Below are 18231 nucleotides of genomic sequence, written 5' to 3' on the forward strand. Positions count from 1 at the left end.
ATGTATGTTATGACATTGTTACACAGTCAAATAAAATAGTACAGCACTATCCTGGATACTTCAGGCAGTATATCAGGTAGAGGTTACCAACACTGTTAAGTAAGCATATATATAAAAGAAAAAAAGGTAAAGGACAATTATAACACCTTAAAAATCATTTTAATTCATTCTTTCAGAAAAGAATGAGAAAAGCTAAATCCATTCTTAAGCAGAAGCACTCAGCCAGCTGTGTCTGAATATTACTATTTATTCATGGGATAGATATTCTGGGGAAGAAATTAGAAGTATAAGATAAACTGAGTATTTATTTATTTATTTATTGGTCTTTTTGAGACACAGTTTTACTATGCAGTTCAGGATGGCCTTGAACTTACTCTGTAGCCCAGGCTGGCCTAAAACTCAGAGCAGTGATTCTCCTGCCTCAGCCTCCCAAGTGCTGAGATTACAGACATGAGCCACTACCACTATGAGTATTTTAAAAATGTAAACCAAACACACAGATACATAAATCACATGACATAAGAAGAAAAACCATTTTTAAGTCAACATTTGTCACTTACGAGTGATTTTAGAGTGAGTTCAATTCCCAGTACCAAAAAAAAAAAAGTGATTTTAGAAGTTACAGAGGAGGAGCCAGGTATGGTAGCACATGCATGTAATACCAGTTCTTGCTCTGGGAGGCTGAGGCAGAAGGATCACAAATTTGAGACCAGCACAGGCAATTTACATTTAGCAAAACTCTGCCTCAAAATTTAAAAAAAAAAAAAAAAGAGGGGCAGGGTCCTACCAAAGTAAGAGGAGGGAAACAGGCTGAGTCTCCACCTTGCTCTGCTTATCCTCCTCCCTCAGACTTCAAACAGTGGAGCTCTACTTTTCTCTATTTGGTGTTCTCCATGAAGTTTTATTTTTTAAATTCTCTTATCTTACTTACAAAAAGACAGGAAAAGCATAGCTCTTTCTTTTCTAGATTATATATCTTTTTCACCACTTCCAAATGAATGACTAAACCTCATTAAATCTGACTAAACTTCAGACATCACAAAGGAGCAAAAGATTACATAGAAGTACAAAGCCCCTACTTGAATACCAAGTCAAATTTTCATTATCACTGCATTTTTTAAATTAGTATAACAATTTACACATTTTAAAAACCCACAAATACATAAAAAATATACGAATAAAGTAAACAGTATTACTATTTATGACTTTAAGCTGCTGGGTTTTTTTTGGAGATACACAGAATTTCAAACCCAAAAAGGTACTTACAGAAGGTTTAAATAACTTTCTGTCAAAAATAAAGGCTTCTCGAAACACTTTTATGATCATGTTCAGTTCCCGAAGATACTGTCTTTCTTCTGCAATTTCAGTTCTGACAAGGTCGTAATAGTTTAATTCACCGGAGGAACTAGGTTCATCTTCACATAGAGAAACCAAACCTATATCATCATCCTGATCAAACATGTCCATCAAAACCTGAGAAATGTAAATAAAGGATGTAAAATATTACCTTCCTTACTTTTATAAAATTGTCTTGAAATATTTGAAATTAAAACATGAAACAATGAGAATTCCATGCATTACAGGCAAATGAATATTAAACAACTTGTTTAATATTAAACAACTCAAAAGAGAAAAATGAAAAATGAAGGTAAGAAATACTAAAATTCAATGTAACAAAATAAATATTACTGGAAAAAGAAAAGCCAAATGAGACACACACACGTATTATGTATGTACATACGTATATATTCATCTGTATGTATACATGTGTGTAATATATATATATATAAATATATATGCACAGAGGCATTCCTAATAGGAAAAAAAGACCATACTTTTTTGAGCAACAATCTGCTCCAAAAATCCTAGATCAGCCATTAAAAAATTTCCCACCCATCTGAACCACCAGAGGTACTGATGGCATGATTGTCCCATGCCAACCAACACGGCAGTCATGGTTCAGAGTCCTTGGCTCTGGGGATGAGATGCAGGTATCAGGTTTCTTTAAAAGCTTTTTAGCAATCACTGTGCAGTCATGACTGAGAAAAACTGGCATGTGCAGGCTCTGGAGACCTTCAGTACCCTCTGAGGTCTTCCTGACCCTCCACGCCAGAGCTGATTATGTTCTTACTGCACTTTGGATTCATCAACATAATAGTTGAAATCACACTGTGCTGCAATTATTTGCTTGACTGTTTTAATTTCACGCTAATGAAATTCTAACACAGATTACTCTCTTATTTGATGTTGTATCCTCTCTTCTCAGGACAATGGTAGGCACATTAACAGGTGATCCAAAAATATTGATTTTTTTTTAAAAAAAGGAAGGGAGAAAGGGAAGAAAAGTAGAAGAGAAGAAAATGGACTTGACTTCTTCTTGCAAGTGGCTAACAGCCAGGAATACAGACAGATCTGTAAAGAAAAAAATCATCAGAAGAGAGTAGGTTTGTATGCTAAATTCTTTTTTCTCTGCCTGTACTACACTAAGCCATACTGTGAAACCAGTCTCTTCTTCCACATTAATTTGAAGTAATTACTTAGAAGTACCAAAGCAGAACTCTCATCCTATAAAAAATTCAGGGTACTTTTCTTAAACTGGTTTGAGGCCTTGGATATTTTTTCCTGTAGGTAAGATTTTTGATAGAAGAAAACAGCCCTTTTCCTGTCATGTGGTAAAAAAACCTGAAACTATCATGACTCTATAAAACCAGGTTTCTTTTGTCTTCTAACATCAGGTATCATCAAATTTACTAATATAATTGTATACAAAAAAGAATGAGCCATGAGTGGTGGTCACACCCGTAATCCCAGCACTTGGGAGACTAAAGCAGGAGAATCAATGGAAGTTCAGGCTGACCTGGGCTACATAGTGAGTTCCAAGATCAGCCTGAACTACACAGTGTGAACCTGTCTCAAAAATACAACAAAGAAAAAAAAATCACAAACAAAATAAAACATGAGGCAGAGATGACATACAATCACTATTATTCAAGTTAAGTTTAAAACATTTCAACACTTACCTTATCTGCACACATCGATACTTTGATGTCCTGCTGAGATATTTCATAATGTCGGATATTAAAAACATAATTACCAGCCAATTTTAAAATATCTGCTGAGATATACTCCAGTACAGCCACAATATACAGGGACACATGGTAGTCCACTTTATACCCCAAAACTTCCTGTGGAAAAAAAATAAACACTTGAATTCCAAAACACAGTACTGTCAAGTATCAAACAGTTAAATACTCCAGTGTAACATCCCTGCTTATGAAGAACTTTCTAGAAACCAAATGTATCACCAAAATGAACCTCTGGATCCCAGTGTTATGAGCATTTTTGTTTTTCAAGAGATACCTAATCTAACAAATCTGCCTCTTCAGAGTTCTAACACAGAAATCTTAGGCTGAGCTTCACTAAAGACTTGTCATACATTATCTAAAACCATTTGACAAATATCTCCTTTCTTCAGGAACCTTGCTTAAAGACCTTGCTTTAAGACCAGTGTATAGCTAGGCATGGCAGCACATGCCTGTAACCCCAGGTACTTGGGAGATTGATGTGGGAAGGTTCCAAGTTCAAGGCTCAGCTTGGGGAATTTAGCAAGACTCTGTTTCTATATTAAAAAATAAGTAAAAAGGGCTAGAGATGCAATTCATTGGCAGAGCACCCCTGAATTAAATCCCCAGATAATGAAATGAAGTGAAACCAGGATTTCCTAATTACAGTAGTTTCTATTGGAAGGGAGAGAGTGGGAAGGGGTATGCTAGAAATGGCTACAAAGGAGTCTTCAGATTCATTTACAGCAAGCATGTTCTATAAACCAAATAATATTCTCTAGCCTATTTTTCTAGTACACGTTAAAATACCTGTATTACAGACTATTTTAAAAACATTCTGAATTTGTAGTTTTTTGTTTTGTTTTGTACTGGGGATTGAACTCATAATCTCACACTTGCAAGGCAGGCGCTTATGCCACTGAGCTAAACCCCTGGCTTTGCAATAGTTTTGATGTTATGTATTTTTTTCAGTCAATAAAAGGCTGAGAATCACAGCCTACTACAAAAGAACTAGTCTTAAGATTAAGTAGGGCAACAGTCTTTGGAAGCTACCACAAAAAAGGCATGGGAAGAAAGTTGAACTGAGACCTTTCACATGCTGTGCATGTGCTCTGCTACCCCTATTTTCACTTTGTACATACAGACTTATTATGTGAGTATATATTATAAATATACATGCAAATATCACCCTGAGACCATGCTACATTGATACTATCCAAATACATCAATCCTGTATGAAGTATTATTTGTTACAGAGAATGTTTTATTACCTTCAAAGAAGGATGGATTTTGTCTACAGGCAATAAAAGAGGATTTCTTCGCTTTCGTTTTTCTATGGCAGATTGTGCATCCGCAATAGCCCATTTATCAATTGGATGAGGAAAGGTCTTTTGAACTCGTTCCTGTTCAGATCATAGCAGTACCATTGCAGAATTAAAAGAAGTGTTCACAAATTTAAAATTCAACTTTATTATTTTTATGCAAATATATAAACAGTGATATAACACATTGTTTCCTGTACCAAATGAATATTTTTTATTTATTTTGTTTTTGTATCAGAGATCAAACTCACAACCTTGTGCTTACCAGGTGCTTACCAGGTAAATTAAAGCAGCTGAATTAAATCCCCAGCTGTCAAATGAATTTTCAGGATTTTTTTTAAATCATCAGGATTATCAAGATTTTTCCACATAATTTCCATAGGTAAAGAGAAAGTTAAAGTTTAAAAAGAACGCTTTAAGTATAACTAAGTAACTGGGGAGTGAGGATGTATGTAGTTCAACAGCAGAATGCATTTACAAGGCCCTGGGTTTCATACCCAGTATCACACATCAAAAAAGATTTAACTGGTGGGGCCAGGGATTTAGCTCAGCAGCATAAGCACCTGCTTGGCAAGCATGAGGTTGCTGAGTTCGATCCCCGGTACCAAAAAAAAAAAAAAGATTAACTGGAAAAAAAGAGAGATAGACTATTTCAGATTATTAGCCTGAAATCAGTGATTTTAAATTTGGTTTCTAGAGCTAAAATTACTCACCAAGCAGAAGTTATTATCAAATATAAAAAATTCTTAAATATAAAAAAATTTAGCAGAGTGGTACATTCCTGTAATCAAAGCACTGAGAAGCCAATGCTGGACGATCCCAAGTTTTACCTTGGCCTAGACAAATTAGTAAGACCCTGTAACAAATTCCAAAAAATCAGGGAGGGGCTGGAGATGAAGTTCATTGTAAAGGTCCTCAGCCCAATTCCCAGTACCATAATGGGGGAGAAAAACCAATTTAAAAGAGTAACACCAAAAAAAAAAAAAAAAAAGATATCATGGAAAATCATGCACATGGAGAAGTTCAGAACAGCTACAGAAATACACATGCTGGCAAAAAAAGAAATTCAAACCAACTTGGTTCTCCTAATTTTAGATATAGCCAATAATTGGCATGAATAATAAGAACTACTGATACCTAAATCAAACTCCAAGTTAGAAACATTTTCTATTTTTACACTTATATTCTGACTTTAGCAAGCTTAGCTATTGAAAAGTATATTCTCATTGTATTTATTAAACATTCAAATCTTGTAGCACAAAATAGGACAACAAAAGCTTTTAATTCCAAGTGTCCTTGAAAATCTTAATACCTCTATCATTCCAAATTAAGATCTTCCTTTACAATGAAAGTTGCTAGAGAAGATACTATAAACAGTATAGCACAAAAGTGCTTTTTGAAAGCTATACTAATGCATATTTCTAAAAATCTAAAAATATTCCCATGTAATGGAGGCAAAACAAGTATTTGAAAAATTCACCTTACATATTTATATATAAGAATTAGTAAAACTACCTAGGATTTATATGAATCTACTGAGGTAATATTTACAAGTAAAACACATAGATCTTAAGCGTATAAGCTAATGAATTTAAAAAATTTTTACACTTGTATTACCAACATCCAAATCAAGATACAGAATATTTCATCCATCATATGCAACTGCTATTTTGACTTTCATCTCCATTTGTGTTGACTGTTTCTAAAGTTCACGAAATTAAAAGTACAACAATGTGTTTTTTAGATATCTTTTTTTGCACTAGTTGTCTGTGAATTATGGCTGTTACTACAAATACTAATAATTCATTGTTTTATTACTGACTAGTATTTTATAAATCTATAACGTTTGTCTAGCTATCTTTCAGTGAAATTTGACTTATTTCCAACTTTCAGCTATGATGAATTAAACCTCTTGGACTTTCATTTTAAGTCTCTCTGTAAACATGTATTTTCACTCCCCAGGATTTAAAATCTAAGAGTAGAACTGCTAAGTCATTTCCTAAATACATGTTTAACAATATATTTTTTTAAAAATTTTTGGTACCATGGATTGAACTCATAATGCGGTGCCTACCAGGCAGGCACTTGTGCCGCTGAGCTAAATCCCTAGCCCATTTTAACACTAATTTATTAGAAACTGCCAAACAATTTTTCCAAAGTTGCTAGACTAATTTATATTATCTCTAGCACTGCATAAAACTCTGACTGCTCCATATTCTCACCAACATGTGGTACGTAACACCATGTGCAGCTCCAGCTCTTTTATGAAGTTTTAAGAATTAATCCATTTGGAGAAAGGTGTCTTTTTTCTAACTGATTTGCAGAGGATTTTAACATATTTTGGATACAAGTCTTTTGGTCAGTAATACATATTACAAATGTGTCCCACAGTCTGACAACACAATTTATTTTCTCATCACTTTTATTCTTTAATGCAGTGTTATGAATTCTAATTTTTTTCTAATTACAGGTCATGAAGATCTTCTCAGGCATTTTATTCTAGAAACCCTGTAATTTGTCTAAAGCTATCATCCTTCTTGAATTACTTTTTATCTGTAGTGTGAGATGGGCTTAAGGTTTTCATTCCTGTACTTTTTCTTTTGTTGAAAACCTTTCTCAATGAGCTGCCTTAATATTTTGTTAGAAATGAACTGACGGGGCCAGAGATTCAGCGTGGCAAGCATGAGGTCGTGAGTTTGATCCTGGTACCAAAAAAAAGAAATGAACTGACGATATATACTACATATTCAGTGATTTTAGTTTGTATAATTATTTAGAATTATAAAGATTCTGATAAAAAATGAATTTGTACAGTGATTTGACGACTTGTTAAAATAACAAGATAGCATGTACCTCCACATCTTGAACAGTCCTTGGTTGGGCCATGCATAATTTACTTAGCAGCTGAAAAATCAGTTCTTCAATGTAATAGAGAGACTCTTCATGAGCTGAGAGAGTTGGATGCACTTGCTCCTGAACCTTAACAAAAAAGTTCTCAGTTAAAAGTAGTGGCAAAATAATACAAAATAGGTGAAAATCAGTGATAATCTCATGTGTATTTTTCTAGAATGGTTATTCAAATACATAAAACAGCAGGAAAAAAAAAAACCTTTTTGTTGATCTACATTAACTTTTTTTAACCCACAGAGCAATGATTCTTTTTTTTTCTTATTTTAAAGATAGTAAAATCCAGAAAGCCAATCAAAACAAAGCAGCAAAACTGGTACAAAACACAAAGCAGGATACTAGGAAAACAACAATAGCTACCATAGTGTATCTTGTTATCTTCACAATAGTTGTCCATTCCATCAGGTATAGCAAAATCAAGCCAAAAACAAAACAGAATAAAACCAATCAAAACAGTGAAAATAATATTGGACTTCAAATACAGGATAGAAGGAAATCCCCTGTATTTGCTATATTGCATACTGTCATCCTCCCAAAAGATAGAGCAATGATTCTTTAAACTTTTTGGACTCTCTGATAATCTGTGAAAAGCCAGCGAATCTTTTTCTCTCTACCATCAAAAAGCATATCCACATATAATAGTCTGTATTAATTTCAGAAGAATCATAGGCACTATGAAGCCAACTAATAAATGCACTAGAATTCTTCATGCACTAATCATGAATCTCAGTAATAGAAAAATTTCTAATAAAATATACCACTTAACCATTACAGAGGTACTGGGCTGGGGATTTTAGCTCAGCGGCTAAAGTGCTTTCCTAGTAAGCATGAGGTTGTGAGTTCGATCCCTGGTACAAAAAAAAAAAAAAAAAAAAGCTGCAAAAAACAATAACTAGCTTATGATTTAGGTGTACTCCACACAGGAAATGGCGATTTAATTGCATCCATTTTGCTTTTTTTTTTTTTTTTGGTCTTTTTTCCTTTTTATCGGTACCGGGGATCGAACTCACGACTGCCTGCTTGCAAGGCAGGCGCTTACACCGCTGAGCTAAATCCCCAGCCCGCCATTTTACTTTTTATCGCTACCGGGGATCAAACTCACGACCTCCTGCTTGCAAGGCAAGTGCTTATGCCACTGAGCTAAATCCCCAGCCCCAATCTCACATTTTCTTTATCCATTCATCTGTTGGTAGGTACCTACACTGGTTCCATACCTTGGTTATTGTGAACTATGCTACAACAAACATGAATATACAGTATGCTGACTTCAGATATATGCAGAAGTGGCATGTCTGGGTCAGGTGACTAAGATTTGTTTTGTTCTGTTTTCTTATGTTTAATCTTACCCTCTTTAAGGTAAAGGCAATTCTTTTGAAGATAGCAAGAGGCATTATAGTAGCCATTGTTGATCACCTTGTATTTTGTTTTTACATCATATACTATGTCTAGTCTTGTTTTAACTGACTCCATTTCGTTCTGTCACATTTGATTTTATTCTCTTCAAACAAAGTAATAACTGTAGGAATAATAAAACCTAAAATGTGTAATTGTTATTATAAAAAAGAGACGAAAAGAAAGTGCTCTAAAGAATATAACTGCATGTATGTTTAATTGTGTAAGACAGATAACCATACTACTAAGTTTTTGTTGGATCATTGAACAGAACTGTTTGCAGTCTCACTGTTTGAATGTGTACTTTGTATGCTTTAATTTTGTAACTTGAACAGCGACTTCTAAAGATCACAATATGTGGGGCTGGGGATTTAGCTCAGCGGCATAAGCGCCTGCCTTGCAAGCAGGCAGTTGTGAGTTCGATCCCTGGTACCGATAAAAAAGAAAAAGACCAAAAAAAAAAAGATCACAATATGTAATCTATCAACTAGTGATTTCTTACTGTTTTTTTTGAAATTCTGTATTACTTCTGCCCTTTTGTTTTGTTTTGTTTTGTTTTTTTCTCTTTAAATAAAATTCTTTTTAAAAAATGAGAAAAGAAGGAAAAATGGAAACAAAGCTTTTTGTGAGGGGGGAGAAGAAGGGTTGAAAGAAAGGTAGGGAGATGGGGAAAAAAGAGCCAAGTTATATCATGTATATAACAATGTATTAAAAAAAGAATCAAGTTATATCATGTATATGATATACAGGAATAAATTATCTATGATGAATGTAATCCTTATGTATATCTAAAATATACCAATAAAATCTGATTTTAAAAAAATTATAATTTGTTAAGACTTGTATTATAGATAATCATATGGATCCTTTGAGGATTTAATGACAAGTTCATCAAACAGTAACTGTTACCAAACAGCCTAGCATGAGCCTTTCTAACCTCCACCCCCAGCACCCAGGACACTAAGCACCTAGGCGCAAAGTCTCAGGGTCTCTAGAGCCAGGAGCCCAGATGCCTGCAGTAGGCCACCTGTGAGTGACTAAATCTGTGGAGAACTTTACCACCCATCTTCCAGAACTTGAGGAGAAAAAACCAGTAGCTCCCCAAACCCTCTGCCACCATTGCTGACATCCCACAAAGTACTCAATGTGGAGTTCCAGTTGATTTCCAGGAAGGATGAGAGCTCTTCTCTGACCCTGCCACCTCCTTTGCCATGGCCACCCTTTTCCCATGACTGCAGCACCTCAAGTTCTCCAGCCACTGCACAGAAGGGGTGCAGGGCCAGTGGGTGCATCTGGCAAAGGCCCTCAGTGAATTCAGTCATACTGAGAAAGTATGACTGCTAATGAAGCCATAGAGAAGTTAAAACACACACTAGCAAGCACTTTCTTGATTAGAAAAAATTCACATTCAGACTACCTACTAATAATATCTGTTAAAATGACAGCTGGACCAAACAATGTGTGACTGCAGTATCAAGATGGGAAATTCAGATTGGATTCTATTGTATGTGTTAAGTTCAAGCCTAAACAACTTGACAGTGTGGTTCACTTGATCAACTACTATGTTCACATATGCAAGTGTAAGGGGTCTGAGCCAGAAGCTCCTTGAAACGGGACTGTTCACCTTTATCTGACCAAACTGTTGTATACGTCAGTACCAACTCTAAAGCTTCTCTGTTGAATCAACATTAGCAGATGTACAGGTACCATCTAGGGACTATCTTTACAAAGAAGACTAAAAGGTTATTTGCAAGAATATAAGTTTCAGGTGTGTTTCTTTTTTTTTCTAAATATGCCTCATAGAACCAATAAATCAACTAGCCAGCCTTCCCAATAAGCTGTGCAAGCCACGAGTGCTCCAGGAAGAGAAAAGTCGGTGTCTCCTGAGAATCGGCCATGCTGGGACTTGGGGGACCAACCAAGAAATCAACTAGCCAGTCTTCCTGCAAGCCATGCACGTTCCAGGGAAAGAGAAGTCAGCACCTCCTGTGAGCCTGCCAGCCCAATCAAACACCATCCAGCCCCCACCCCATCACCTCAGCAACTGGATGGTTCTGAAGACAGCTGGAGTTGATAGCAACTAAGGTATATAGAACAACTAAATGCTTATATTGTTGGTTAATTATGCAGGCCTGGAGCCAGCAGTCTGAGCATCTCTTGAGAGGATGACAGTATGCAATATAGCAAATAAGGGGGATTTCCTTTTATCTTGACTTTCAAGTCCAATATTATTTTCACTGTTTTGCTTTGTTCTGATTGTTTTGCTTTATTCAATATTCTGTGTTGACTGATTTTATTCTGTTTGTTTTTGGTTTGATTTTGCTATACCTGATGGAATGGACAACTATTGTGAAGATAACAAGATATATTATGGTAGCTATTGTTGTTTTCCTGGTATCCTGCTTTGTGCTTTGACTGGCTTTCTTCTGCTTTGTTTTGTTTTGATTTTACTATCTTTAAAATAAAAATGCAAAATAAATAAACATGCCTCATATAGATTATTTCCAAATGCAGCTATGTAAAAAAGAACCAAAATTTGAGTGACCACTCTGGAAAACTGCAGAACTGCTAAGAATAGCTGTAGTCAATCTGATTTAAAGGCATCAACAGGTAGGTATTTGAAGTCTTGTAGACATTTTAATCTGAGCAATGCTTCCATTCCTAAGGCTGATCAAGATTAGCTCATCTGTTTAAATTAAAAACAAAATGGCCCAGATTAAGAGGGCATTTTATCAGAACCTTGCCTTACTGAAGTTTCTCTGCATTAGGTCAGCCATACTTTGGTAGAGCAGAAAGAACTTGGAGTACTGAGGAAATGAGAGAAGCCAAGCTAACACAGGTGTAACTTTGTTCTTAGGCTGGTGATCAGTATGCTTTGGGATGTTTATATTCATTGTATTCTGAAGCATCTAGGAATCTGGTTATACAAATCATATTTGTGAGTATTTAACCCTCTTTTTTTTTTCTTGGTTTGTACTAGGAATTGAACCCAGGGCCTCATGCTTGAAAGGGAAATTGCCATACCACTGAGCTATATCCCCAGCCCTTATTTATCCCTCATTTTATGCAATTACCCAAACCAACCCAAAAAAGTGATTGTGAAATTCTACATTTCTTTTTATTCCATGTACAAACTCTCTCCTGTGAATAAGTACCGTAGTAATTTACCTTGGGCAGTTATATTTCAGAAATATTTTAAACTGGTACAAACAGGAAAGACTTTCTCTTTTCCTTTAAGGTGAAAGACAATGGTCCTCCTATACAAGTGCAACTCAAGTTGTGAATAAAAAAACAATGTAGATACAGATGTTTTACCCTTTGAAGTAGCCAGGTCCCAACCTATTGTCACTGATTTCTTGGCGGAAAGTGGCTTCAGCATTTCCAAGTTTTCCTTGAATTGTCCAACTACAGACATAAGCAACTGTCTCCCTTCTACACATGTAGAATACTTTGACTTAATTTTCTTCAGTAGTGAAGGATAATTTTTCAAAGTATTTCTTTATTGTTGTTATAATTTGATTAGTGTATTAAATTTAAAAAATTTTTAAAAATCAAGTTAAGAAAATTCCCTCAGAAAATAGACTTAAGACTCCCTAATTCATTTCGACATAAAAACTTAAGAGGGCTAAATTTAAAAAATTTTATGCAAGCAGGCAGTCGTGAGTTCGATCCCCGGTACCGATAAAAAGGAAAAAGACCAAAAAAAAGGTGAAATTTATTCCTATGTACAGCAGCAACAAAACCATACAAAAATTTCAAATAATGGCTTACATAATAGAACTAGTAACATAAAAAGGTAGACATGATCTCTAAGGAGAAAGCTAAACTCTTAGAGAAGTTAAAAAACTAAATAAATAAAAGATACTGCCTTGTTTGTGAATTATCAGACTTAGTATAGTAGTATTGATCTCCCCCAAATCACCCAGGGAGTTAATACAATCACAATCAAAAACAACCAGGATGTTTTGATGAAATCACTAAAATAATTTCATAATGTTTATAGAAGATACAAAAGATGAGGCCAGGGATTTAGCTCAGTGGCACAATGTCTACCCAGCAAGCATGAGGTATTAAGTTTGATTCCTGGTACCCTCCTCCCACAAAAAAAGAAAATACAAAAGGCTAAACATAGTCACACAGTCTAAACATTTGTTCTAACAGTTATTTGAAGTTTTTACACAGCTCAGTAATTACTGATATCAGCATAAGGTCAGAAAAATAGATCAGTAGAAAAGAAAAACGTCCAGAAACAAGGCCCCCATCTTTATGAACGCTTGACTGAAAACAAAGGCAACAGTACAGACTATGGGTAAGGATGGGCTGTGGAGAGGAAGAGAAAAGGGATGACTGATGATGAATTCTTACATGTCTTTATAAAATTCAAATGCAACCTGTGCTTCAAAGTTTACATAAAAATCAACCCTAGCTAGATTTTACATTTATTTTAAATACACTGGACATGATAAATGTAAGCCAGACACCTTTATGGAAACATGGAAAGGACTTTTTTATTTATTTTTTTTGGTACCAGGAATTGAGCTCAGGACTTTGTGCTTGCCAGACAGGCACTGAGCCACTGAGCTATATTCCTAATCAAGGAAAGGACTTCTTAAATAGATTATAAAAATTACTAACCATAAAAGGGGGAACACTGATAAGACTTTGACTGCATTAAACTTTAAAACTTAGGTTCATCAAAAATCATCTCCAAGAACTGAGCATAGTAGCACACTGTAATCCCAGCTCTCAGGAGGCTGAGGTTGGAGGATCACTGGGACTTCAAGGCCAACCTGGGCTACACAGGGAGTTAAGGACAGCCTGAACTGCCTAGTGAAACCTTGTCTCAAAAAAAAAAGCCACACCCACAAAAAAACAAAACTCGAAAGCCACTTTCAAGAAAGTGAAATGGGCGAGGGGATTTACCACTATGGTAGAGAATTTGCCTTACAAACACAAGGCCCTGAGTTCAATTCTCTGCACAGAGAGAGAGAGTGAACAAGCAAGCTAGGCAGACTGCTCACACATAATCGGAAGCTAAGGCAGGAGGATCACAAGTTCAAGGCCAGCCTTGGCAACTTAGGGAGACTCCTGATTTAAAAAAAAAATTAAAGTCTGGAAATGTAAGTGAAAAAGGAACCAAAAAAGAGGGGAAGGGAGAGGAGAGAAGGGGAAGAAAGGAGAAAAGGTTAAGTTATGCAGTAGAGAAGATACATGTAACACATATTACAAAAAGAATCATATTCGGAATATATAAAGGACTCCTAAAAATTCAATATGAAAAATACTATCAAAAAACCAGGAAAAAAAAAAGAACATGGGTTGAGGCAGGATCAGAGTTCAGCGGTAGAACACTTACCTAGCATGAGCAAGGCCCTAAGTTAGATCCCCAACACCATATACACACAAAGGGAAAACATACTTAAACTAGCACTGCACAAAAGAAAATTCAAACAGTCAAGGTGCTCAAGCTCTTTAGTAATCAGGTAAACACAACTTAACACTGGAAAATATGATAAATGTAATCATTATGTGCTGCAAACATGTACTAATAGAATTTTTTTAAAACCAGATCGAAGGGCTGGGGATATAGTGCGGTGGCACAGAGCCTGCCTGGCAAGTGCAAGGTCCTGAGTTCGACTCCCAGTAACAAAACAAAACAAAACAAAAAACAACAGACTGAAAACCAAACAGTAAAACCAAAGTTTGTTACTATCAAATGTTGATGATTATGTGGAGCAACAGGAGCTCTTACAAACTGGTACTAAAGTGTAAAATAGCTCACTTCCAAAAACTTTACCATTATATACAAATATGAGCCAGTTAGACACACGAGTCAGTAACAGAACACGTACACAGCAGTAATTGCCTAAGATTACAATGAACTAAAAAATTCTTATCACCTAGTGATGTCATAGCTGTCATGATGTCAGCAAACATATTACATGTTTGTAGTGATACTGAGAAAACAAAAGTGCTATACTGCCAGTCTTATAAAAATATAGCACATACAATTATGAACAGTGCATAATACTTGAGAATAACAAAAGACTATGTCACTTGTTTATGTATTTAATACACTATACTTGTTACTATTTTAAAGTATAGTCTTACTATTTATTAAAAAAAAAAAATTAGAGCCTATTGCATGCCTGCGGTCCCAGCTACTTGGGAAGCTGAGGCAGGAAGACTGCTAATACAGGAGAAGTGCTTGAGCCAGGAAATACAGCTTGGGTGGGGCAAGACACATCTCTTAAAAAGAAAAACAAGTTTAGTGTAAAACTGTGTGTGTGGTATGGCAGCAGCCTCATACATTTCCTGTTTACCTCATCTCTGGATTGCCTCAGGAGGCCATAGTAAATGCCTGACCTACATCATGTACTTCTGTGTAAGTAGATTCTATGTTGTTCACACAAGGACAAAACTGCGTAACAGGACAGCTCTTAAATCTTAGACTCATTCAGTGACATAATTGTCCATATACTTCTTTTAGAGAAAGTTAAGTGAAATGTACTATACTAGACATTAGCTACATACAGTTATTGCACACCTGCAACATAGTTCCCCTGAGGTAAAACGAGCTGTAAATATAAAGTACAATCATGATTTCAAAAATATTAAAAAGTCAAATAACTTAATAATTGTATATTATGTTGAAATGATCGGATTTATTGGATTAAATGACACAGAATATTGGAATCAACTTCACCTATTTCTACTCATACAATAGATACACTGTGACCTATTCATACAATGAAATACATATAGCAAAAATTATAATAATGAAACTCATCTAAATTAAACAACAGTTCATGCTTTTTTTTTTTTTTTTTTGAGGTAGGGTCTCACTGTGTAGTTCAGACTGGCCTTGAACTCATGGCAATCCTCCTGCATCAACCTTCTGAGTGCTGGGATTACAGGTGAGCATTACCACGCCTGGCTTACAATTAACTTTCAATCATTTAGGGACACATGATTAAATAGAAAAATTAAAGAAAGTCAAGCCAGTGATGACCATAAAAGGTACCTTTTGGAGAGTGATATTGAGAAAAGTGCTGAAGATGTGCTGATTACTAGCCAGGTATGGTAGGTAGTCCACACCTGTGATCCCAGGTCTCTGGGAAGCGAGACAAAAGGGCTGCACGTTCAAGCCCAATCTGGGCAACTTAGTGAGACTGTCTCAAAAAATGCTAGAGACAAAACCCAAGTGTAAAGGCCCTGGGTTCAATCCATAGAATGCATGGGCATGCGCACGTGCACACACACACACACACACACACACACACACACACACACACATACACACACACACACAGTGCTGAGTGATAGATACTGACATATCTATCCTTTACCCATTTTCTAATTGTGTGTCACACTTCACTATAAACAACAATTTCAAAAGAATAGTCCAGCAAAGAAAAAATAAAGGTCTGAAATTATCAATAAAGTAAGTATAAATGGCCCTCCTAGTGTCCACTACAATGAAAAAAAAAATGGAAATGACTGAACACTGGAAACAGAGAATATCATACAAGATTGGGAGAGGACAAAAAGAGGAAGAACAGACAGTATATGAGAAGCAGATATGAACTAGCTCCAAACTTTAACAGTAGAGATTAAATAGCAACAATTTCCTATCTAGACTGCAAGATCCCAAAAAATGATCAGCCAAATATCACAGTGATATGATTTAGGAAATGAAGAAATCAATATGGAAGGCAGCTAAAGAAATGCCTAGGATGAAAGGTGGAAAACTATACAACAAGCTGTAGGCCAGGCAGAGGTCACCAGTCCCCCAGACTGGAGCAGGTCTGAAGCTTCTGAGAAATGATCTAACGATGACAAAATGGACAGAGTACCTCACAGGATTAAAAATCTTGAGAGGATATCCAGGCAATATCCCAAAGTCAGGTTTTATAATCTATGGTTCTTAGAAATTTAAGAAAACAAGTATTTCCTCTTAACCCTGTACTTCTTTAATACACGAACTATAATTACATCTTAATTACACATTTCTACTAGACCAACAGAATAAAAAGGACTGCTAAAAACATAAAAATATTTCAAGGATAGCAGCGTACTTCATTTCAAAAGACTGTTTCATGTAACATCTTTCCATAAAAAGCTAAAGATCTTAGTGAAAATGATTGTTTAGGGGAATTAAAATGTTGTAGACTTGGAAGTGTAATTCGGTTGTAGAGTGCTTGTATGACATGCTTACGGTTCTGAATTCAACACCCAGCATTATAAAGATACAGAGAGACAGAGAGAAGAGAAAGAAAGGGAGGGAGGAAGCAAGCAAATGTCTAACTGGGATGATGTTTTTTTTCCTATGATTATGGTTTAGGTAATGCAGTAGTCTGCAAAGCAACTTTAACACTAAACCTCTAAATTTCTTATGCCAATTTTCTAAAGCTAATTTCAAATAAGAAAAAGTCAGAGAAACAAACATACAATGTTAAGTCTCACCCGTAAGTACTCTAATAGGAAATCAAGATGACAATGAAAGATAATCATGCATGGCACTTCCACAGGTATTTACTATCTCAGAACCCTAACCAACAGTAAACATGAAATTACCACATCAGAACAAACTCATCTGTCAAATTTTTCTGAAAGACTAGTCAGAAAAAGAACAATTAAAATAATTTTCAGTCTTTAACAGCAGATTAACAAGTTAGACCTGTATTTTAGTTACACCATATTTTCAAAGTGCCAGAAGGTATTTCCTCATACATACACTGTATATAGAATAGTCATAACACTATAAATGCATGTATAGACACATAACATTTCAGTGTATGTGCTGCCAAAGCAAGTACACATGTAACATTTTAACTTTTTTTCTCTAATAAACTCTATTTGACAAATTATAGAAATGTTATTTCCTAATTTGTATTTTCCAGTTTTCTATATTTACAAACCTTGCTAGTGGGTTTATTCAGTCAACTAACATTTGAGCTCCAGAAATAACAGCTACAGTCTGACACTTTATTTAAGTCAAATTTTTCATTTCTTTGCAAAGATTTCTGTGAAGGGACAAATATATCAAATATTAATTAAGAATCCTGGACTTGTTTTCATTACAAAGGAGTTAAAATATACACCAAAGCTATAAAATATTACTGATAGAAATTAAAGAACTAAACAGAAGAACTAAAGAGAATTATGCTCCTGGCACAACTGCCTGCCTGGCAAGTGCAAGGGTCATGAGTTCAATTTCCAATATCTAAATAAACAAACAAACAAACAGATTTTGGATTCCAAACACTCAACATCATTAGGATGTCAATACTCAATAAGAACGAGAACCCCCACTTCCAACCCTAGATACTTGGGAAGCTGAAAAGGAGAGCCTCAAATTTGAAGCTCATCTAAGTAACTTAAGGAGACCATGACTAAAATTCAAAACAAGGACCTAGATATAGCTCAGCCTCAGTTGGATCTGCAGTACTACCAAAAACAAAACAAAACAAGAAGTCAGTTCCTCTTAATTGATCTATAAATTCAACACAATTCCAATCGAAATTACAGCAGGCTCTTTTGTAAAT

At 35.4% G+C, this 18231-nt stretch overlaps 1 protein-coding gene across 1 annotated transcript in view; it reads right to left on the bottom strand.

Annotated features, from left to right (window-relative positions):
• Positions 1-18231, bottom strand: part of Sos2 (SOS Ras/Rho guanine nucleotide exchange factor 2) — an 82854-nt gene that overhangs the window by 54193 nt on the left and 10430 nt on the right. Inside the window, exons 2-5 of the mRNA XM_003471807.5 lie at positions 7238-7363; positions 4334-4465; positions 3021-3185; positions 1267-1473 (exon numbers count right to left, since the gene is read on the bottom strand). Of these exons, the coding sequence (XP_003471855.1) occupies positions 1267-1473; positions 3021-3185; positions 4334-4465; positions 7238-7363 (630 nt within the window). The remainder of the gene's footprint in view (positions 1-1266; positions 1474-3020; positions 3186-4333; positions 4466-7237; positions 7364-18231) is intronic.

This window comes from Cavia porcellus, unplaced genomic scaffold (assembly GCF_034190915.1).
Source record: "Cavia porcellus strain 051 isolate PalLab524CR breed Dunkin Hartley unplaced genomic scaffold, mCavPor4.1 scaffold_1, whole genome shotgun sequence".
Classification (NCBI taxonomy): domain Eukaryota; kingdom Metazoa; phylum Chordata; class Mammalia; order Rodentia; family Caviidae; genus Cavia; species Cavia porcellus.